General features: G+C 48.2%; 1 protein-coding gene across 1 annotated transcript in view; it reads left to right on the top strand.

Annotated features, from left to right (window-relative positions):
- The first annotated feature begins 4,933 nt into the window (after window positions 1–4,933).
- LOC144611666 (synaptosomal-associated protein 25) overlaps window positions 4,934–23,920 on the top strand; it is a 70,272-nt gene continuing 51,285 nt past the window's right edge. The window contains exons 1-2 of the mRNA XM_078430870.1: window positions 4,934–5,234; window positions 10,750–10,903. Of these exons, the coding sequence (XP_078286996.1) occupies window positions 10,820–10,903 (84 nt within the window). The 5' untranslated portion in view covers window positions 4,934–5,234; window positions 10,750–10,819. The remainder of the gene's footprint in view (window positions 5,235–10,749; window positions 10,904–23,920) is intronic.

The following is a 23,920-nucleotide window of genomic DNA, read 5'->3' as shown; positions in this document are numbered from 1 at the left end:
ACACTGGGGGCAGGGCCGTCTTAACGCATGGGCCTGATGGGCACTTGCCCGGGGGCCCACGAGCATAGGGGCCCTATGCTGATCTGTGTATGTTAAGTGACTTGCAATAAATAAATATTACTTTAAAAATGTAGGTTCAATAAGTACTTTTTTCGCAACATTTTCGGTCCCTAAGTGCTTCTCACAGCGATCTGTAAGTGCTTTTCGCAACAATGTAGCACCCTAAGTCCATCGCTAAGTGCTTTTTGCCGGCACCACAGGGGGGGGGGGCTGGTAGGGAAAGGGGGGTGGGGGAGAGTAACGGTAGGGGCCCCAGTACACTGCTTTGCCCGGGGGCCCGTAATGCTGTAAAAACGGCCCTGACTGGGGGGCAACTTACAGACAGACGCCAGCTAACCTGCAAACTTGCACGCCTTTGGAATGTGGGAGGAAACCGGAGCATCCGGGAAAAACCCACGCTGTCACAGCTCCGTACAGACAGCACCCACAGTCGGGGTTTGATCCAGACAGGGTAGCTGTGGCGGTGAGGCAGCAACTCGACCGCTGCGCCACCATCCTCTATTATAGTGTGATTTATGTACCATTTGTGTGTTGTCTGAGTCCAGATGCTGCAGTGCGGTTGTCTCTTAAGTTATTAACTGCAGTCGAGCCTCCCAGCTCATGATCAAAATGACTGAGAAACGGCTTCTCTCAATATCTGTCTCTTGCTCAATTACTATCATTGCCAGAGGATAGCAGATAGCAGCAAAAGGAAACAGGAAACATCTTGCACAGTGCAGGGTTTTGTCTCATTGCCCGGACTCTATTAGACAATAGACAATACACAATAGGTGCAGGAGGAGGCCATTTGGCCCTTCGAGCCAGCACCGCCATTCACTGTGACCATCCACATTCCTGCCTTCTCCCCTAATAATAATAATAATAATAATAAGCATTTATTTTATATAGCGCCTTTCCAGATGCTCAAAGCGCTTTACATAAACAATCATAACATAAAAACAAACAGACAAACTATCCTAACGGAGAAGCGGCGAATAAACAACGCCAGCGTCCTCTCACGTCAGGGTCCGGCAGTAGACAGCAAAAAGCACAGGACACACAGATACAATTTTTACACAAACAGCCATCACAGTGATTGCTCCAGGCACACCCTTGATTCCGCTATCATTAAGAGCTCTATCCAGCTCTCTCTTGAAAGCATCCAGAGAATTGGCCTCCACTGCCTTCTGAGGCAGAGAATTCCACAGATTCACAACTCTCTGACTGAAAAAGTTTTTCTTCATCTCAGTTCTACATGGCCTACCCCTTATTCTTAAACTGTGGCCCCTGGTCCTGGACTGCCTCTGTGAGCATTGTAGCAAACCACAGAGTGGTTGGTCACTTACGATGGCTTTTATAGTATAGTTTAGTTATGTAGCAAGGAAACAAGCCCTTTGGCCCACTGAGTCCACTCCGACCAACGAATCACCCATTCACACTACTTATGCATTAACCCACTTCCTCATCCACTCCCTACACATTAAGGGGAATTACAGAGTCCAATTAACACAACAAACAAGGGGCCATAGTTTAAGAATAAGTGGTAGGCCAATTAGAACTGAGATGAGGAAAAACTTTTTCAGTCAGAGAGTTGTGAATCTGTGGAATTCTCTGCATCAGAAGGCAGTGGAGACCAATTCTCTGAATGCATTCAAGAGAGAGTTAGATAGAACTCTTAAGGATAGCGGAGTCAGGGGGTATGGGGAGAAGGCAGGAACGGGGTACTGATTGAGAATGATCAGCCATGATCACATTGAATGGCGGTGCTGGCTCGAAGGGCTGAATGGCCTCCTCCTGCACCTATTGTCCATTATCAAACCTACAAACCCGCGTGTCTTTCGGACGCAGGAGGAAACTGGAACGCCTGGGAGAAACCCATGTGGTCAAAGGGAGAACGTGCAAACTCCACACAGACAACAACCAAGGTCAGGATTGAACCCGGGTCTCTGGCAGGTGAAACAGCAGCTCTACCCGCTGCACCATCCAGGCGAGGTGGCAATCGCCGTGTAACGAAATATCCAAGCTGGTGACTGGAACAACGGCAAAGGAAACGCCAAGTTGGCGAGCAAAACTACAGAAAAGTCTCCAAATCGCCGTTTATGGGGGGGGGGGGGGGAAGGCAGGAAAATTAGGTTGAGAAGGAAAGATAGTTCAGCCGCCTTTGAATGGCGGAGTAGACTTTTGATGGGCCTAATTCTGCTCCAATAACTTATGGACAAAATCTCTGTGCATAAGACCAACTCAGAACAGTCACATAGAACAGGAACCAGTTCTTCGACCCACAATATTTGTGGTGAACATGATGCCAGTTAAACTGATCTTATCTACTTGTCTCTTCCATGTGTCCATCTAAAATCCTTGCAAACGCCCATTATCGCCATTATTAGTTTAGTTTAGAAATACAGTGCGGAAACAGGCCCATTGGCCCACCGAGTCAGCGCCAACCACTTTTAAGAAACAGTACATGGATAGGACAAGTTTGGAGGGATATGGACCAAGCGTAGGCAGGTGGGACTAGACAATAGACAATAGACAATAGGTGCAGGAGGAGGCCATTCGGCCCTTCGAGCCAGCACCGCCATTCAATGTGATCATGGCTGATCATTCTCAATCAGTACCCCGTTCCTGCTTTCTCCCCATACCCCCTGACTCCGCTATCCTTAAGAGCTCTATCCAGCTCTCTCTTGAATGCATTCAGAGAATTGGCCTCCACTGCCTTCTGAGGCAGAGAATTCCACAGATTCACAACTCTCTGACTGAAAAAGTTTTTCCTCATCTCTGTTCTAAATGACCCACCCCTTATTCTTAAAATGTGGCCCCTTGTTCTGGACTCCCCCAACATTGGGAACATGTTTCCTGCCTCTAACGTGTCCAACCCCTTAATAATCTTATACGTTTCGATAAGATCTCCTCTCATCCTTCTAAATTTCAGTGTATACAAGCCTAGTCTCTCCAGTCTTTCAACATATGACAGTCCCGCCATTCCGGGAATTAACCTAGTAAACCTACGCTGCACGCTTGTGTAGATGGGACATGTTGGCCGGTGTGCGCAAGTTGGGCCGAAGGGCCTGTTTCCACACTGTATGACTACCACTGACCAACACACTAGGACAATTCACAAATTTACGAAGCAAATTGGCAGGAAACCGAAGATCTCGGGGGAAAACCCACGCGATCACGGGGGGGGGGGGGGGGGGGAGAACGTACAAACTCCACACAGCCAGCATCCATGGTCAGGATCGAACCCGGGTCTCTGGCGATGTCAGGTAGCAACTCTACCGCTGCGCCAACCCTAGAGAATGGAGAAGGAAAATGACCCATTCATCTGCACTGGACTTGTGATGTTACCACATGTGTGTGTTTTTCTGAGAGCAAGAGTCCACCCTGAGGAGGGCAGTACTTGTACAATCCTACTTTAACCTGTTCACTGCCAAGTTTTGTCTATTGGCCAGGACCTGAGTATACTTAGGAATGGCACTGAACAGGTTAAAGCGCGCTGATATCAGACAGCTGTGAAAAGGGAAAGGAAAATCTATTAGCAATTCAGAAAACGTGAGATTGCTCCAGAGCACCGAGCATATTTCATTCATAAAGTGTGATGCAGGTGTGAAATTGTGTCAGTCTAATTTGCTACAGGTAGCAGCACTTTATTTATGTGACACCTGTGCCTGAAATTGTCCCTGATGCTAAATGTTCACATTGACAAAAGGTTAACAGAGGTCTCCTGTTGTGTGCAGGTGGACTCCAGTGTGTAAACTCAATTGAAAAGCCATGGAAATGAAAAGACATGTTTATGGCGTCCTTTACATGACCTCCGTTTTATTGCCAGTGGGGTGCTTTTAAATAAGTAGTTGCAGCGGTAGTGCGGAAAATTGACAATAGGTGCAGGAGGAGGCCATTCAGCCCTTCGAGTCAGCACCGCCATTCAATGTGATCGTGGCTGATCATTCTCAATCAGTACCCCTTTCCTGCCTTCTCCCCATACCCCCTGACTCCGCTATCCTTAAGAGCTCTATCCAGCTCTCTCTTGAATGCATTTAGAAAATTGGCCTCCACTGCCTTCTGAGGCAGAGAATTCCACAGATTCACCGAAAAAGTTTTTCCTCATCTCAGTTCTAAATGGCCTACCCCTTATTCTTAAACTGTGTGGCTCCTGGTTCTGGACTCCCCCAACATTGGGAACGTGTTTTCTGCCTCTAACGTGTCCAACCCCTTAATAATCTTATACGTTTCGATAATTTATTCACAAAATGCTGGAGTAACTCAGCGGGTCAGGCAGCATCTCAGGAGAGAAGGAATGGGTGACGTTTCGGGTCGAGACCCTTCTTCAGACTGAGATGAGGAAAAACTTTTTCAGTCAGAGAGTTGTGAATCTGTGGAATTCTCTGCCTCAGAAGGCAGTGGAGGCCAATTCTCTGAATGCATTCAAGAGAGAGCTAGATAGAGCTCTTAAGGATAGCGGAGTCAGGGGGTATGGGGAGAAGGCAGGAACAGGGTACTGATTGAGAATGATCAGCCATGATCACATTGAATGGCGGTGCTGGCTCGAAGGGCCGAATGGCCTCCTCCTGCACCTATTGTCTATTGTCTATTGTTACTCCAGCATTTTGTGAATAAATACCTTCGATTTGTACCAGCATCTGCAGTTATTTTCTTATACGTTTCGATAAGATCTCCTCTCATAGAAACGTATAAGATTATCAAGGGGTTGGATTGTTGCATTTCAGTTTGACCAGCTGCCTTCTGAGTGTGAGAAGGCACATTGCGATCAAGTCTTTTATTCACAAAATGCTGGAGTAACTCAGCAGGTCAGGCAACATCTCAGGAGAGAAGGAATGGGTGACGTTTCGGGTCGAGACCCTTCTTCAGACTCAATAAAGTGCGATAAAGTCTGTGTGTTTCATGGACCTCCTCAGTTGTTCCTTTGGTCTGACGGCTGGTTTAAGGGACATACATGAATCCATCTCCCTCCCTCCCCCTTTGTTTTTGTTGCTGACCGCGTCCAAGTTCCTTGGCCAGTGTTCCAGTGTTCCTCCCACCCTCCACACTGACCCGTGTGATCACACCGGGGAGGAGTTTTGTGATGCCAGGGACGAGGAGTTCCCACACAAATGTCAGCTCCCAGTCTCTTGTCTAACCAGCGGCGTTGAGGAATAACACAGTCGACCATCTGCAGCTGGCGAGGAGACAGACAAGTGAGTACAGAACCGTCTTATTCTTACAATCCCCACACTGGGCAGTGCGGCAAACCGCTTCACCACTTCTTTTGGATCACCTCCCCTTGTAGCAAAAACAGCAGTCCAGTTTGAATGGCGAGATTGCTGTCAACTCTTGTAAACCATTCATTGACATGCCTCGGATGCTCCAGTCGTTTGGCTGCGAGCGTCGTTTGAGAAGTTGTCTAATCAGGCTTTTTTCTTTAAAAATTGGTACCGCAGCACAGTACAAACATCTCAGCTTGGTCTTTGCAGTCCTGCCTTCATTCCCCTCTGCGAGCATCCCCTTTTCTTTTCTCCTTGCGGGTTTTTTTTGCCGACGCAGAAACAAAACCTGCCCTGACACAAACTGCAGCACAGAAAAAACCCTTCTGCAGGGGTTTTATTTGAACGGATTCTCAGCCGGGGTGGAGGGTGGGGGATGGATGGGGGGTGGGGGATGGATGGGGGGTGGGGGGTGGATGGGGGGTGGGGGATGGATGGGGGGGGTGAGGGTGGTACTGATGGTGCAGTGCGTTGGTAAGATGGGGGCCTGGACTCAGTGAATGGCTGAATTCACTCAGTGAATAGACTGCAACAGAATCTGAGTGGGAGAGAGGGGGAGAGATAAATGAATCGCAAAACAGGAGGCATCCTCTACTCTTTTGATTTTCCACCCCGGTTTAAGCCTTTGCCTTGCCTCTGTGTAGACGAGGGGGTGAAAAATAAACGCGGTCAGCCCCCACAAAAAACTATTAACCCTTCAATATTTCCTCGCATTGCTCCGGCTGACTGCAAATTTCAGCTCCTCGGGACGCCAGTCTGCCATTGGGATCTCAACACAGCAGCCATTTCTTGAGCAGGATTTAAAATTTAAAAAAACTGCAGATGCATACATATTCTTGCCTTAGAGGGAGTACAGAGAAGGTTCACCAGATTGATCCCTGGGATGGCAGGACTTTCATATGAAGAAAGACTGGATAGACTAGGCTTGTACTCGCTGGAATTTAGAAGACTGAGGGGGGATCGTATAGAAACATATAAAATTCTTAAGGGGTTGGAGAGGCTAGATGCGGGAAGATTGTTCCCGATGTTGGGGAAGTCCAGAACCAGGGGTCACAGCTCAAGGATAAGGGGGAAGTCTTTTAGGACCGAAATGAGAAAACATTTATTCACACAGAGAGTGGTGAGTCTGTGGAATTCTCTGCCACAGAAGGTAGTTGAGGCTAGTTAATTGGCTATATTTAAGAGGGAGTTAGATGTGGCCCTTGTGGCTAAAGGGATCAGGGGGTATGGAGAGAAGGCAGGTACGGGATACTGAGCTGGATGATCAGCCATGATCATATTGAATGGCGGTGCAGGCTCGAAGGGCCGAATGGCCTACTCCTGCACCTATTTTCTTTGTTTCTATGTTAAAATCGAAGGTAGACATGACATTCTGGAATAACTCAGCGGGTCGGGCAGCATCTCAGGAGAGAAGTAATGGGCGACGTTTGGGGTCGAGACTCTTCTTCAGACTGATGTCAGAAAATAACTGCAGATGCTGGTACAAATCGAAGGTATTTATCCACACAAAATGCTGGAGTAACTCAGCGGGTCGGGCAGCATCTCAGGGGAGAAGGAATGGGCGACGTTTGGGGTCGAGACCCTTCTTCAGTCTGAGGAATGGCCCATCCCTTCCCTCCAGAGATGCTGCCTGACCTGCTGAGTTACTCCAGCATCTTGTGCATAAATACCTTCTTCAGACTGATGTCTGAACCCGCCCCCTCCCCCTGACATCAGTCTGAAGAAGGGTCTCGACCCGAAACGACGCCCATTCCTTCTCTCCAGAGATGCTGCCTGACCCGCTGAGTCACACCAGCATTTTGAGTCCACCAGCCATTTCTTGAGACTCGACCTGGCTATTCGGCTTTGCAGGGAGGCAATACACAGGCACTCCTCCTGTGCTTTATGCCAGTCCCTCCCCCCAGCCTCCCCCCACCCCCTCCCCACCCACCCCCCTCTCTCCAGACCCGAGAGAACCCGTTAAATCACTCAAGGTCACCGCTTTCCCCTCAGCAGTTTGTAACTTCGCCAATGGGCTGCAAAATTGGTTGGGAAAACGCCCGGCGTCAAACTGCACAACGCAGGGTTGGTTCCACAGGCAACTGAGTGACCAAGAGACCAGTCCGTGCCGACCTGCAATGTTGGTCGATGAATATTGACCAGACCACACTGCAGTAAAAAAAAGAACACGCTGAAAGTACAGGGCTTGCTAGGACGTTTCTGTGGAGATCTTTGCTGTTCAATCTACGAATAAGATCTTTCCAAAGCGAGGGGGGAGGGGGGGCAAGAGTCAAGATTGATCATTTGTCAGATGCACTGGAACAGCAACAAATAATCTGGATTGAAATGTCTAAAGAAGGGTATCGAGCCTCGACCCCTAAAACGCCACCTCCTCCTTTTCTCCAGAGAAGCTGCCTGATCCGCTGGGTTGCTCCAGTTTTTTTGTGTCCATCTTCGGTTTGAAGTTCCTTCCTAAACAACAACAACAACAAAAAGCCCATCCAGTTTGGTTTAATGCAGTGTTTCTGAAAACAACTGCAGGGTATGGGGAGAAGGCAGGAATGGTTTCTGCAGCATTTCGTAAACGTATAAGATTATTAAGGGGTTGGACACGTTAGAGGCAGGAAACATGTTCCCAATGTTGGGGGAGTCCAGAACCAGGGGTCACACAGTTTAAGAATAAGGGGTAGGCCATTTAGAACTGAGATGAGGAAAAACTTTTTCAGTCAGAGAGTTGTAAATCTGTGGAATTCTCTGCCTCAGAAGGCAGTGGAGGCCAATTCTCTGAATGCATTCAAGAGAGAGCTGGATAGAGCTCTTAAGGATAGCGGAGCCAGGGGGTATGGGGAGAAGGCAGGAACGGGGTACTGATTGAGAATGATCATCCATGATCGCATTGAATGGTGGTGCTGGCTCGAAGGGCCGAATGGCCTACTCCTGCACCTATTGTCTACTGTCCTCCAGTAGTGCACTGGAACAGTTGCAAGGCCTGAGTGGCCAAACCACAGGAGTGGACCTCCTCCAACCCACAACCAACTGAGCTCTGAACATACTCTGAATTAAGCCAGGACTCATGTTTACTATCTAGATGTTGCCCAGTGCTATACCCTGATCAGCCAAAACGTTATGACCTGATGAGCCAAAACATTATGACCACCTGCCCAATATGCTGTTGGTCCTCCGTGTGCAGCCCCATACGCAGCAGGGTGCGATGCACTGTGTATTGTGACACATTCCTCCCATGACCACCATTAACATTTTCCGTGACTTGTGCCACAGTCGACCTTCTGTCGGTTCGGACCAGACGGGATAACCTTCATTGCCCTCGTGCATCAATGAGCCTTGGGCGCCCAACACCCTGTCTGTCGCTAGTTTGTGGTTTGTCCCTCCTCGGACCACTGTAGGTAGGTACTCACCACTGCTGACCGGGAGCACCCCACAAGCCTTGCCGTTTCAGAGATGCTCTGACCCAGTCGCCTGGCCAGAACAATTTGGCCCTTGTCAAAGTCGCTCAGGTCTTTACTCCTGCCCATTTCCCCAGCATCCAACACATCAACTTCAAGAACTGACTGTTCACCTGCTGCCTAATATATCCCACCCCTTGGCAGGTGCCATTGTAACGAGATAATCAATGTTATTCACTTCGCCTGTCAGTGGTCATAATGTTTTGGCTGATCGATGTATAAGAATATCCTTAGACAGACCCAAGGAGGGGAACTCATAGATGTGCGGAGATGATTGTAGAGAACGATTGAAAGACAACGAGACTATTAAACCGAAGCAATATATGTCTAGTCAGATGGACATTAAAAAACCACATGGTTCAATGGTTCTTTGTTGTCATCTATGCACAGCACAGTGAGATTCTTTTGCACAGCCCACAAATGCACAGTTACCATATTTTGGTGCCGAGATGATCAAAAGATTCAAGGATGATAAATGCACGCCTCTGCTGTGTAGAATGGAGGTCAAAATCCAGAAACAAGGAATTGCAGATGGCGGTTTTTCACAAAAGGGTGGTGAATCTGTGGAATCCATTGCCACAGAAGGCTATGGAGGCCATGTTGATGGATATTTTCAAGGCAGAGATGGACAGATTCTTGTGTAAGAAGGAACTGCAGATGCTGGTTTAAACCGAAGAGAGGCACAAAAAGCTGGAGTAACTCACCCACCACGGGGTGGTCACGGTGGCGCAGCGGTAGAGTTGCTGCTTTACAGCGAATGCAGCGCCGGAGACTCAGGTTCGATCCTGACTACGGGTGCTGTCCTGTACGGAGTTTGTACGTTCTCCCCGTGACCTGCGTGGGTTTTCTCCGAGATCTTTGGTTTCCTCCCACACTCCAAAGACGTACAGGTATGTAGGTTAATTGGCTGGGCGAATGTAAAAATTGTCCCTAGTGGGTGTAGGATAGTGTTAGTGTGCGGGGATCGCTGGGCGGCGCGGACCCGGTGGGCCGAAGGGCCTGTTTCTGCGCTGTATCTCTAAATCTAAATCTAAATCTATCTTGGATAGATTCTTGATTGGTACGGGTGTCAGGGGGCATGGGGACAATGGGGTTAAGAGGGAAAGATAGAGCATCAATCATTGAATGGCGGAGTAGACTTGAAGGGCCAAATGGCTTAATTCTGCTCCTATCACTAATGAACTTATAACTAAGGGCACCTATAGCATTCAATGGATCAGGCAGCAGCTCTGGAGAACATGGACAAGTGACGTTTCGGGTCGGGATGCTTCGTCAGACTGATTGTAGGAAGGGGTTTATTCACAAAATGCTGAAGTAACTCAGCAGGTCAGGCAGCATCTCAGGAGAGAAGGAATGGGTGACGTTTCGGGTCGAGACCCTTCTTCAGACTGATGTCAGGAGGGCGGGACAAAGGAAGGATATAGGTGGAGACAGGAAGGCAGTGGGAGATCTGGGAAGGGGGAGGGGAAGAGAGGGACAGAGGAACTATCTAAAGTTGGAGAAGTCAATGTTCATACCACTGGGCTGCAAGCTGCCCAGGTGAAATATGAGGTGCTGTTCCTCCAATTTCCGGTGAGCCTCACTATGGCACTGGAGGAGGTCCATGACAGAAAGGTCAGACTGGGAATGGGAGGGGGAGTTGAAGTGCTCGGCCACCGGGAGGCCAGTTTGGCCAACGCGGACCGGACGAAACGTCACCCATTCCTTCTATCCTGAGATGCTGCCTGACCTGCTGAGTTACTCCAGCAGTTTTGAATAAATACCTTCGATTTGTACCTGCATCTGCAGTTATTGTCTTATACTACCGATTGTAGGAACGGGGGTCAGTTTGCTGTGGATCACCAGTCTTGTAAACCAGTCCACGAGACTTGCCGCTCCCACCTCCGGAAAGAAAGTAGTGACGTCATCGTTATTTTGTGGTCTTCCTAGTACTTGCTCTGGGCACCTTTTTGCCAGGTTCAAAACGTGGGTCAATGACCTCAGGCGTCCTCCATTTTGTGTTTCAGCCCCTGTCCGGAGGAGCCTTGCTGAAGCCCGCCATTTGTGGTCGCGTGACGGTCAGCAACAGGAAGCATCATGGAGAATACTCTGGAAAACAATATGGACCCCAGGTCCGAGCAGGATGAATTGCAGCGGTGTGCTGACCAGATCACAGATGAGGTAGGTGGTCATTGTTGAATGGAATACTTTATGGTCACGTATGCAAATAGTCGCCACATAAAGGGCGCTGACAAAGTTACAAAGTACCCCCACGCAAGGTCCCCTTTTGTTCTCCCCCCTTCTCAGGGTCCCCCCCCCCCCACGCCGGGTACCCATTGTTCTTCCCCCTCCCTCACGGCGCTCCCCCCCCCCACTCTAGGTCCACCATTGTTCTTCCCCCTCCCTCACGGCGCTCCCCCCCCCCACGCCGGGTCCACCATTGTTCCTTCCCTCGGCAGCGGCGTCCTCACTTCCATCGGGTCCGCCCTCGTCCGTCGGACGGCGCAGTCATCGGCCGCCGCAACGACCGTGCCCTCCAACGCCGCTGGCCCTCCCCGGACGCCTCCGCGTGGCCGGCCCAAGCCCCCGTCCGCGGGCTCCGCTCACCCGGGTACCGATGGCCGCGGGTTCATTGTTGTGCAGCAGAAGGGTTGCTCCTCAGCAGCGTAAGACCGGTAGGAACAAGGAAGAACAGATGCCGGTTAATGCACAAAAGGACACAAAGTGCTGGAGTAACTCAGCGGGTCCTTATTGTCACAGGTACCAGGTGCAGTGATAAACATTTTTTGCATACTACTCAGCAAGACTATGATTACACATAAGTGCACCTCCCCAGTTAGTGCAGAATCTGCAGAACAGCCCGCTGGATCCATACTCAAGAGGCACCAGATTGGTACCATATTACAGTCCCAGATGCGTCTGGCCCTAAAAGGCCCGATGCAGCCGTCTCCTCCATCTGGTTGTCCCATGAGTCAATGTCCCTCTCCACGCTGGCCTGGCAACATCTCTGGAGAACATGGATAGAGATGTGACACAAACTGCTGGAGTAACTCAACGAGACAAACAGCGTCTCTGGAGAGAAGAAATGGGTGACCTTTCGGGTCAAGAGCTTCTTCAAACCCGACCCGAAGCATCTCCCATTCCTTCTCTCCAGAGTTGCTGCCTGTCTGCTGAGTTACTCCAGCAGTTTGTGCCTACCTTCGGCTTAAACCAGCATCTGCAGTTCCTTCATGCACATGGATAGAGATGTTTCGGGTCGAGGTTTCGCGTCTGAAGAAGGGTCTCGACCCGAAACGTCACTTACCCATGTTCTCCAAAGATGGCTGCCTGACCCGCTGAGTTACTTTTTGTATCCTTTAGTGTAAGACCAGCGTAAGGCAAATCGTCCAGACTTGATGGGCAAGAGTGAGTTTAACATGGAGATAAAATGTGACATGGTTAATTTTCTGAAGTTGGATCAGAGGCAGTATTCAGGTGTCACCATGAGAGCCGGGGCATTTCAATTTGAGTAATTATGTAAATATTATCAGTAATGGTGATCTTGGAACTACTAATAGCCTTCAGGGAAGGGAACCTGCTCTCTTTGTTTGGTCTGGCCCTCACGTGACATCAGACCCACAACAACCTGATCAAGTCATTCATCATCATCATCATCATCATCATCATCATCATCATCATCATCATCATCGACGGTCACTGGACTGTGACTGTCCTCTCCATAGAGGACGCCTGTGCGTGACTTTGTTTAACGTGGGGAGACTGGTGCACAGACAGCCACCACACGGTCCTTGACAGATCTGGGTCAGGATCCAGTGGCATGGAGTCCAAGACGACCGGAGACCCTTTTCTGCTGCAGCCTTCATCCATCCGCCTTCCCAGCCGTTGTGACCCTCCACTAAAGTCGGCCGTCATCCCCCGCCTGTTCCACCGTTGAGGTCTTGGTTGGGTCGCTCTTTGTCAGGGACCTCCCCCTCGACCTTACCGCCATGGGTGACCCTACCAGGAGCATAGCTCCAGTCGGCATCGCTCTCAGGATCTCAGGACCGCACGAGCTTCTCCACCACGACAAGGTGACGACCCACGGAGAAGTCAAGTCATTATATGGGTGGATAATAAATATATTACCTGGCCAGCAGATCCTGTGTCTTTTGAATGAGAAAATTGCAGGTTCTTAACTCAGGAGAAGACTCAACCAAACAATGGAGGTGGAGAAAGCAGGGCAAAGAACGAGTCGGAAAACACATTATCAACTGCGGTCAGGGGAACTTGAATGACTTGTAAAATTAATGAATGGGTCGTGGAAAGAATGATGGAGCTGCTTAGAAACCAAAAGGGAATCCAATGGATGCAAAAACCATGGTGTTCAGAATGAGCACTTTGGACTTTAGACTTTAGAGATACAAAGTGGAAACTGGCCCTTCGGCCCACCGAGTCCATCCCGACCATACACTAGCACTACCCTACACACTAGGGACCATTTGCAATTTATAGAAGTCAATTAACCTACAAACCAGTACACCTTTTGGATGTGGGAGGAAACCGGAGCACCCGGAGTAAACCCACGCGGTCACAACGTATAAACCTCGTACAGACAGCGTTGGTTGGCAGGATGGAACCCGGGTCTCTGGCATTGTAAGGCAGCAACTCTACCACTGTGCCACTGTGGCGCCCACTTGTTAACTACCCTAAAGAAGATGTTATCAATGGCATCGTAAAGAAATAAAGGATGGAGGAATAGAGATTAATCCCCGGGATGGCGGGACTGTCATATGAGGAAAGATTGGAAAGACTGGGCTTGTTTTCGCTGGAGTTTAGAAGGATGAGAGGGGATCTTATAGAGACGTATAAGATTATAAAAGGACTGGACAAGCTAGATGCAGGAAAAATGGTCCCAATGTTGGGGGAGTCCAGAACCAGGGGCCACACAGTCTTAGAATAAAGGGGAGGCCATTTAAAACTGAGGTGAGAAGAAACTCTTTCAGCCAGAGAGTTGTGAATCTGTGGAATTCTCTGCCACAGAAGGCAGTGGAGGCCAATTCTCTGGATGAATATAAAAGAGAGTTAGATAGAGCTCTAGGGGCTAGCGGAATCAAGGGATATGAGGAGAAAGTAGGCTTGGGTTACTGATTGTGGATGATCAGCCATGATCACAATGAATGGCGGTGCTGGCTTGAAGGGCCAAATGAACTCCTCCTCTACCTATTTTCTAGAAACGTAGAGGTATGATATAAAGGTATATCTATGATACAGGTCGTGATTTAGAACAGATGAAGCAAAGTACATAAAAGGGTACTCAAGGTAGTTAAGGTACCTGCCAAGGTGAGACAGTTACTGAGCTGTTGAGATGTTGTGATAGTTAGGCTGTTATATAAGAGAGCTTGGATGAGAACGTTGGATGATTGCCAATGTTATCTGTCTGCTTACAAGTGGGCAGAAGACTAATCCTGGAAATTACAGAGCAGTCAGTCGAATGTGCATGTTGGCGAAACCATTAGAGACAATAATCAGGGACAACATGTGTAGACTCTTCTTAAAGAATGAGCAAGTGGATAAAAGCAAATTACATTGTCATTGTCTGAAGATTGGATTATTTGATAAAGTAACATTGACTGGCAGGTGGATAGTGCTATTGCTGTTAGTTAAGGATGTAAAGTGGTTCGATAGCGATGTAGCAGTTAGTATCACTGCTTCACAGCTCCGGAGATCCAGGTTCCATCCTGACCGCGGGTGCTGTCCGTATGGAGTTTGCACGTTCTCCCTTCAACCGCAGAGGTTTCCCCGGATAGAGAAACATAGAAAACATAGAAAATAGGTGCAGGAGTAGGCCATTCGGCCCTTCGAGCCTGTACGCACCTCCATTCAATATGATCATGGCTGATCACCCAACTCAGTATCCTGTACCTGCCTTCTCTCCATACCCCCTGATCCCTTTAGCCACAAGGGCCACATCTAACTCCCTCCTAAATATAGCCAATGAACAATGAACCGGATGCTCCGCGGAGTTCCCTCCCCCATTCCAAAGGCATGCTGGTGGGAAGGTTAAATGGCCATTATAAATTATCCATAGTGCTCGTACATGGCAGGAGAATCAAGGAGGGTAGAAGCACACCTGAGAGTTGATAGGTTACAGGGAAATAAATTGGGGAATGAGACTGATAGAATTGTCCCGGAACCAGCATGGAATCAGTGGGCTGAATGGCCACCTTCCTTGTCATGAGTAATTTGAGAATTATAGCGCCACATAATAACATCAGCAAAATTCTTGAGATTAAAAAGATGTTGAATATAGAGAAGTGTAGGAAAGAAAACTGCAGATGCTGGTTTAAATCGAAGGTAGACACAAAATGTTGGAGTAACTCAGCGGGACAGGCAGCATCTCTGGAGAGAAAGAATGGGTGACGTTTCAGGTCGAGACCCTTCTTCAGACTCTAGAAGGGTCTCGACCCGAAACGTCACCCATTCCTTCTCTCCAGAGATGCTGCCTGACCCGCTGAGTTACTCCAACATTTTGTGTCTACCTTGAATATATGGAAGCAAGGAACTGCAGATGCTGGCTAACAAATGAAGACACAAAGTGCTGGAGTCACACAACGGGTGAGACAGCATCTCTGAAGAAGGGTCCTGAACAGAAACGTCACCTACCCATATTCTCCACTACGGATGCGGTCTGTACGGAGTTTGTACGTTCTCCCCGTGACCTGCCTGGGTTTTCTCCGAGATCTACGATTTCCTCCCACATTCCAAAGACGTACAGGTTTGTAGGTTAATTGGCTTGTGGTAAATGTAAAATTGTCCCTAGTGTGTGTAGGGTAGTGATAATGTGCGGGGATCGCTGGTCGGTGTGGACTCGATGGGCTGAAGGGCCTGTTTCCGTGCTGTATCTCTAAACTAAACTACACCACCTAAGGAATTTATATAAATGCAAGTCATTGGTATAATGTCCACCTTCTTCCCCTTTACCCAATTCTCCTGTTATTTTCCTTTCTTCTTTCTATTCCCATACCTTAGTTTTTATCTGCACTGTTTTATGATATCCAGGATAGGAGAAGTAGTTAATTATGTTTCTGGAATCAATGTTGTATCGTACAGTGTCTGAGTTTGCTTAGGAAGAGGGCAATGTCCTCAAACCCCTTCAGTTCCATTATTTTTTATACTTTTCATGTCTGATCTATAGTGCCTCATGTGTAAAATTTTCATCTGCCCAAGGTTGAACTTCCAATAGACAATAGACAATAGACAACAGGTGCAGGAGGAGGCTATTCGGCCCTTCGAGCCAGCACCGCCATTCAATGTGATCATGGCTGATCATTCTCAATCAGTACCCTGTTCCTGCCTTCTCCCCATACCCCCTGACTCCGCTATCCTTAAGAGCTCCATTTAGCTTTCTTTTGAATGCATTCAGAGAATTGGCCTCCACTGCCTTCTGAGGCAGAGAATTCCACAGATTCACAACTCTCTGACTGAAAAAGTTTTTCCTCATCTCCGTTCTAAATGGCCTACCCCTTATTCTTAAACTGTGGCCCCTGGTTCTGTATTCCCCCAACATTGGGAACATGTTTCCTGCCTCTAATGTGTCCAACCCCTTAATAATCTTATACTGTTCGATAAGATCCCCTCTCATCCTTCTAAATTCCAGTGTATACTAGCCTAGTCGCTCCAGTCTTTCATCATATGACAGTCCCGCCATTCCGGGAATTAACCTCATAAAATGTCTTCCAATCTTTGACCTTTTCAGCATCATGCCTTCAGCTATTGAAGCTTAAGGTCTCTGCAACTCTATCCCTGAACCTCTCAGTCTATTTGCCAATGACGTCTCCCTTAAATTGCTTTTTGGGTTAAGCCTTTGGTTGTCCATGTCTTGCTTGCTCTGTGTGTCAGCTTCAGGTCCTGGAGACATGCCTTGATTTATATAAAGCAATTTAATGCAAATCCTATATAAATGCAAATTGTTGTGGAGCAGCTTGAACTGGGGTGACCCAGGATGGCTTCTGACTTAATTGACGAGCTTGACAGAAGAAATAGGATCAGGCCTGGGCTATTCAGCACTTCATGACTACGATACCGTTCTAATTTAGAGCCATACAGTTCAGACACAGGCTCGTCAACCGACCTTCATGTATCGATTTATTCACAAAATGCTGGAGTAACTCAGCAGGTCAGGCAGCATCTCGGGAGCGAAGGAATGGGTGACGTTTCGGGTCGAGACCCTTCTTCAGACTGATGTCGGGGGTGGGACAAAGGAAGGATATAGGTGGAGACAGGAAGATAGAGGGAGATCTGGGAAGGAGGAGGGGAAGGGAGGGACAGAGGAGCTATCTGAAGTTGGAGAAGTCGACGTTCATACCACCGGGCCGCAAACTGCCCAGGCGAAATATGAGGTGCTGCTCCTCCAATTTCCGGCGGGCCTCACTATGGCACTGGAGGAGGCCCATGACAGAGAGGTCAGACTGGGAATGGGAGGGGGAGTTAAAGTGCTGGGCCACCGGGAGATCAGTTGCGTTAATGCGGACCGAGCGCAGGTGTTCAGCGAAGCGATCGCCGAGCCTGCGCTTGGTTTCACCGATATAAATAAGTTGACATCTGGAGCAGCGGATGCAATAGATGAGGTTGGAGGAGGTGCAGGTGAACCTCTGTCTCACCTGGAAAGACTGTTTGGGTCCTTTGATGGAGTTGAGGGGGGAGGTAAAGGGACAGGTGTTGCATCTCGTGCGGTTGCAAGGGAAAGTGCCCGGGGTTAGGGTGGTTTGGGTAGGAAGGGACGAGTGGACCAGGGAGTTGCGGAGGGAACGGTCTCTGCGGAACGCAGAGAGGGGAGGGGATGGGAAGATATGGCCAGTGGTGGGGTCCTGTTGTAGGTGACGGAAATGTTGGTGGATGATATGTTGGATCCGCTGGCTGGTGGGGTGGAAGGTGAGAACGAGGGGGATCCTGTCCTTGTTGCGAGTGGGGGGAGGGGGAGCAAGAGCGGAGCTGCAGGATGTAGAAGAGACCCTAGTGAGAGCCTCATCTATAATGGAGGAGGGGAAGCCCCGTTTTCTGAAAAACGAGGACATCTCGGAAGCCCTAGTCTGAAACACCTCATCCCGGGCGCAGATGCGGCGTAGACGGAGGAATTGGAAGTAGGGGATAGACTTTTTGCAGGGGACCGGGTGGGAAGAAGTGTAGTCCAGATAGCTGTGCAAGTCGGTGGGCTTGTAGTAAATGTCCGTCACTAGTTTTTCTCCTGTGATGGAGATGGTGAGGTCCAGAAACGGGAGGGAGATGTCAGAGATAGTCCAGGTATATTTAAGGGCAGGATGGAAATTGGAGGTGAAGTGTATGAAGTCAGTGAGTTCTGCATGGGTGCAAGAGGTAGCACCAATGCAGTCGTCGATGTAGCGGAAGTAGAGTTCGGGGATGGGGCCAGTGTACGTCTGGAACAGGGATTGTTCGACGTACCCGACAAAGAGGCAGACGTAGCTAGGGCCCATGCGAGTGCCCATAGCTACGCCTCTGGTTTGGAGGAAGTGGGAGGAGTCAAAGGAGAAGTAGTTGAGGGTTCATGTATCGATCTGTCGTAATCTCATTTTTCAGCAGTGGTCCATAGTTTTCCACGTCTTGGTGATTCAGATCCGTCTCTATAAACCTCTTAACGGTCATCTGACTCTGCCACCCATTCACGCCATTCCAGATTCCAGCTACCCACTGAGTGCCAAAAGCCCTCTGTGTCCCCTTGATCCCTTCTACCCCTTATCCTTCTGCTAGGCACTCTGATTTTGGCCATCTCTGCTATATGGTGAATCTAGAAACATAGAAAGAAAGTGCAGGAGTAGGCCATTTGGCCCTTCGAGCCATCATGGAGGTATATGGCTTGTGACTGAATACCTTTCATCAAGATTTGTCTGACTGTGATGTCCGCTTTGGGATGTAGGGTGACTACTTCACCTATTTCTCCCCTTCCACCTTCCTCTCGCTTCACAATTCACAACTCTTAAATCCTTTTGTCTCGCACCTTCTGTCTTTTCATCTCTGGCCTTTGTCCATCCATCTGCCTATCAACCCCTTCCCCCCCCCCCCCCCCCCCCCCCCCACTCACCTGTATCCACCTGCCAAGCTTTGTCATGCCCATCCTCTCTTCCCGCTTTCTTCCCCCCCCCCCCTTCACATATAGTCCGAAGAAGGGTCCTGACCCAAAACGTCACCTGTCCATTTTCTCCAGAGATGTTGCCTGACCCACTGAGTTACTCCAGTGCTCTGTGTCATTTTTTTTTTCTGTAAACCAGCCTCTGTAGTTCCTTGTTTCTATAATTCAGCTAAACCCTGCTCGCCAATCACAAAGCCAAATTTTCTGGTGTGGTTACTGAATATTAACTAGCTTCATATGAAAGATTAATAATGGACCATTAATAACAGTCAATGCATTTCAAAGACAGAGTGTTATGAATATCAATGAGCTAGCTTTGAAGGGCTGTAAAGAATGCAGTATTCTGTAGCAAAGCAAATCAATGCAACTTTACAGCCAATTGGCCATCTTTGCCTAATTGTAAGCAAGACGCTTCTCAAATAACTGAAAGCCATGAATTTCTATGAGTTTTTTACTGGACAAAGGCCATTTGAAGAATCGAACGGCGAACATATATCAAAGACGATAATTACAGTAATAGTAATTCAAACTAGACTACCTTACATAATAAAATATTGACTGCATTTCAGCAAGACGGCAAAAAGTAAAGTCAAAGGCATCAATTTTGAGGAGACTGGTGCAAAGTAAGAACTTACCTTTACTCCAGCATTTTGTGTCCATGTTTGGTGTAAACCAAAGATACTAGAGGAGCAAGATGGACCACTCCGTTGAAATCGCCTATACTGAAGTGTGGTACGCAAAGGAGCGTAACGTCCGCCATTTTAGTAGGCAAAACCCGCCGTTCGCTCTGCCTCTCGCAGTGTAATCAGTGTTTTGTGGGAACAGTATGTGTGATGATACCATTAAAATGCAGAATATATCTCATCTATCAACTCACAGATTTTTGTTATTTTTCTTTTTAAATGTTTCTGCAAGTTTCTGTCTACTAAAATGGCCGCCGTGACGTACTACGGGTTTTAAGGTCGGGTGGTCTATCTTGCTCCTCTAGTATCTTTGGTGTAAACCCAGCATCTGCAGGACCTTCCATTACTTCTATATAGTGCTTTTCAGAGATGTGACCGCTATCCTTCAGAGCTCTATCTAGCTCTCTCTTGAATGCATTTGTTGTTGAGTATAGGAGCAAAGAGGTCCTTCTACAGTTGTACCGGGCCCTGGTGAGACCGCACCTGGAGTACTGTGTGCAGTTTTGGTCTCCAAATTTGAGGAAGGATATTCTTGCTATGGAGGGCGTGCAGCGTAGGTTCACTAGGTTAATTCCCGGAATGGCGGGACTGTCGTATGTTGAAAGGCTGGAGCGATTGGGCTTGTATACACTGGAATTTAGAAGGATGAGGGGGGATCTTATTGAAACATATAAGATAATTAGGGGATTGGACACATTAGAGGCAGGAAACATGTTCCCAATGTTGGGGGAGTCCAGAACAAGGGGCCACAGTTTAAGAATAAGGGGTAGGCCATTTAGAACGGAGATGAGGAAGAACTTTTTCAGTCAGAGAGTGGTGAAGGTGTGGAATTCTCTGCCTCAGAAGGCAGTGGAGGCCAGTTCGTTGGATGCTTTCAAGAGAGAGCTGGATAGAGCTCTTAAGGATAGCGGAGTGAGGGGGTATGGGGAGAAGGCAGGAACGGGGTACTGATTGAGAGTGATCAGCCATGACCGCATTGAATGGCGGTGCTGGCTCGAAGGGCTGAATGGCCTACTCCTGCACCTATTGTCTATTGTCTATTGTCTATTGTCACTGCCTTCTGAGGCAGAGAATTCCACAGATTCACAACTCTCTGACTGAAAAAGTTTTTCCTCATCTCAGTTCTAAATGGTCTACCCCTTATTCTTAAACTGTGGCCCCTTGTTCTGGACTCCCCCAACATTGGGAACATGTTTCCTGCCTCTAACATGTCCAACACCTTAATAATCTTATACGTTTCGATAAGATCCCTGTTGTGATATTGCTGGGACTACTTTGTGTATCCCAAGGACTACTTTGTTTGCATGTGCAGGAATGTGTATATAAGAGGTTGGTGTGATTGGGTGGTCACTCTGGATCCAGATGACCACGGAATAAACAGCCTGGAGTTGAGCTCCAGCATTGTAACCTTTTATACACGTGTACTTGTGGTCCGTCCAGAGTCACTAAAGGTACAACAGGTACCGGACCACGAAGTACAACAATCCTCTCTCATCCTTCTAAATTCCAGTGTATACAAGCCAAGTCGCTCCAGTCTTTCAACAAATGACAGTCCCGCCATTCCGGGAATTAATCTAGTAACCCTACGCTGCATGCCCATATTAAAACATCCTTTCACATTTTTGTACAGCTTCATGCTCTATGTTTGTTTAAGATTGTAAGTCTGCACAGACTGTTTTCCGATGTCTTATGGTAGTTTTGATTTGAAAGTGGTAGAATTTATTACCACCAATTACATTAAGCCTACAACACAGGAGCACAGCAGTGGAGTAGCTGCTTTACAGCGCCAGAGACCCAGGTTCGATCCTGACCACGGGTGCTTGTCGGTGCGGAGTTTGTACGTTCTCCCCATGACCTGCGTGGGTTTTCCCCGAGATCTCCGGTTTTTCTCCCACACTCCAAGGACGTGCACATTCGCAGGTTAATTGGGTTGGTAAAATTGTAAATTGTCTCTAGTATTGTGTGGGATAGTGTTAATGTGCGGGGATTGCTGGCCGGCGGCGCAGGCTTGGTGGGCTGAAGGGCCTGTTTCTGCACTGTATCTCTAAACAAAACAAAACTAAACACAGAAACAGGCCATTTAGCTGAACTGGTTTAGTTTAGTTTAGAGATACAGTGTGGAAACAGGCCCTTTTCCACTTTAATTTTCGTCCTTCTCCCCACCCATTTCCATCAACTCATCTAAAATGGATGAACCACATCATCCACCAGATGGTAAAAGACCTTCTTCTCTGTGGATCGTCACCTTGTCATGGTGGAGAAGCTCGTGTGGTCCTGAGATCCTGAGAGCGATGCCGTCTGGAGCTACGCTCCTGGTAGGGTCACCCATGGCGGTAAGGTCGAGGGGGAGGTCCCTGACAAAGAGCAATCCAACCAAGACCTCAACGGTGGAACAGGAGGAGGATGTTGGCTGACTTTAGTGGAGCGTCACAACGGCTGGGAAGGCGGATGAAGGCTGCAGCAGAAAAGGGTCCCCGGTCGTCTTGGACTCCACGCCACTGGATCCCGACCCAGATCTGTCAAGGACCGTGTGGTGGCTGTCTGTGCACCAGTCTCCCCACGTTAAACAAAGTCACGCACAGGCGTCCGACCCTATGGAGAGGACAGTCACACTCGCTTCGAGTGACCGCCAATGATGATGACAAGACCTTACACCTACAAAACAAAATGCTCTAAATGAGAGCAGGGGAGAAGTGTCTTCAACCAGGGGGAGAAGAACCTTTGGAATTCTCTATGTGCAGGAAGGAACTGCAGACGCTGAAGATTGGCACAAAAAGTTGGAGCAACTCAGCAGGTTAGGCAGCATCTCTGGAGAAAAAGAATAGGCGACGTTTTCGGTCGAGTTCTTCAGACTCGTGTTTCGATCTGAAACGCCACCGATTCCTTCTCTCCAGAGATGCTGCCTGACCCGCTGAGTTACTCCAGCATTCTGTGTTTATCTTTGGAATGCTCTATGCTGGAGGGCAGTGGAGGCTCCATCATAGAATTAATTTTAAATGGAGATCAACAGGTTTTGTGCTCATACAAGGCTTCAAATGATAACATCACTATGACAATAGACATAAAATGCTGGAGTAACTCAGCGGGTCAGGCGGCATCTCTGGAGAGAAGGGATGGGTGACGTTTCGGGCCCTTCGAGCCAGCACCGCCATTCAATGTGATCATGGCTGATCATCCACAATCAGTACCCCGTTCCTGCCTTCTCCCCATACCCCCTGACTCCTCAAGAACCTGTCAGTCTCCGCTTTAAAAATACCCAATGACGACCCCCACAGCCGTCTATGGCAATGAATTCCACAGGTTCACCACCCTCTGACTAAAGAAATTCCTCCTCATCTCGGCATAGATTCAGTGGGCCGAAGGGCCTGTTTCCACACTGTATCTCTAAACTAAACTAAACCAGTTCAGCTAAATGGCCTGTTTCTGTGTTCAGTTTTGTTTTGTTTAGAGATACAGTGCAGAAACAGGCCCTTCGGCCCACCAAGCCTGTGCCGCCGGCCAGCAATCCCCGCACATTAATACTATCCCACACAATACTAGAGACAATTTACAATTTTACCAAGCCAATTAACCTGCGAATGTGCACGTCTTTGGAGTGTGGGAGGAAACCGAGGCTCTCGGGGAAAACCCACGCCGGTCACGTTATTCACGTTATTCCCTTCACCATGTGTCGATACACTGTGGATGACGCGATTGCAAACATGAATTGTCTTTCTGTTGACTGGTTAGCACGCAACGAAAGCTTTTCACTGTACCTCGGTACACGTGACAATAAACTAAACTTAAACTCTACCCTCGGCTGACTTAGCAACGAGTACTGATGGCACATGAGCCTCCCTTTGTCTATGCCGATATGACTTGACAAGCAACTTAAATAAGTGGAGCATTATGCTTTAAGAACAAAATAGAACACTGATTTCACGCAACAATATTTCTTAAGGCCTCCTGGCGCTTGGATATGAGCGATTGGACGTAGTGTCCTTTTATCCTGAGGTCATAACCCATATCAGCCAAGACTGTCAATTAAGATAGAGGAATTTTGTAGTGTTATTTTTATCCGTGACTGTAGCTGTTATTAGTTTGCTGTATGATGCATTTTCAGCAATTCATTTGAATTGGCGTGGACAGTAAATCATCTTTTCATCTAGGGCTACAAGAAACTTTACAAATTAATACGGATGTTAGGTAACAAATACATTGGCCCAGCAGGAAGATGGGGTGGCCATTTAAACTCTTTTGTCAGTGGATTTGTGCACAACCCGCAGGCATTGCCACTTTCATTTCACTGCACATCGTGTATGTGTATGTGACAAATAAATTTGACTTGACTTGACTTGACTTTTCTACTGTACTTTTGCTCTGCTATTTTAAAAACCTTTTTTACAAGTCGCA

Source organism: Rhinoraja longicauda, chromosome 41 (assembly GCF_053455715.1).
Source record: "Rhinoraja longicauda isolate Sanriku21f chromosome 41, sRhiLon1.1, whole genome shotgun sequence".
Classification (NCBI taxonomy): Eukaryota; Metazoa; Chordata; class Chondrichthyes; order Rajiformes; family Arhynchobatidae; genus Rhinoraja; species Rhinoraja longicauda.
The sequence above is the reverse complement of the archived record's forward strand: the minus strand, read 5'-3'. Positions and strand labels throughout refer to the sequence as shown.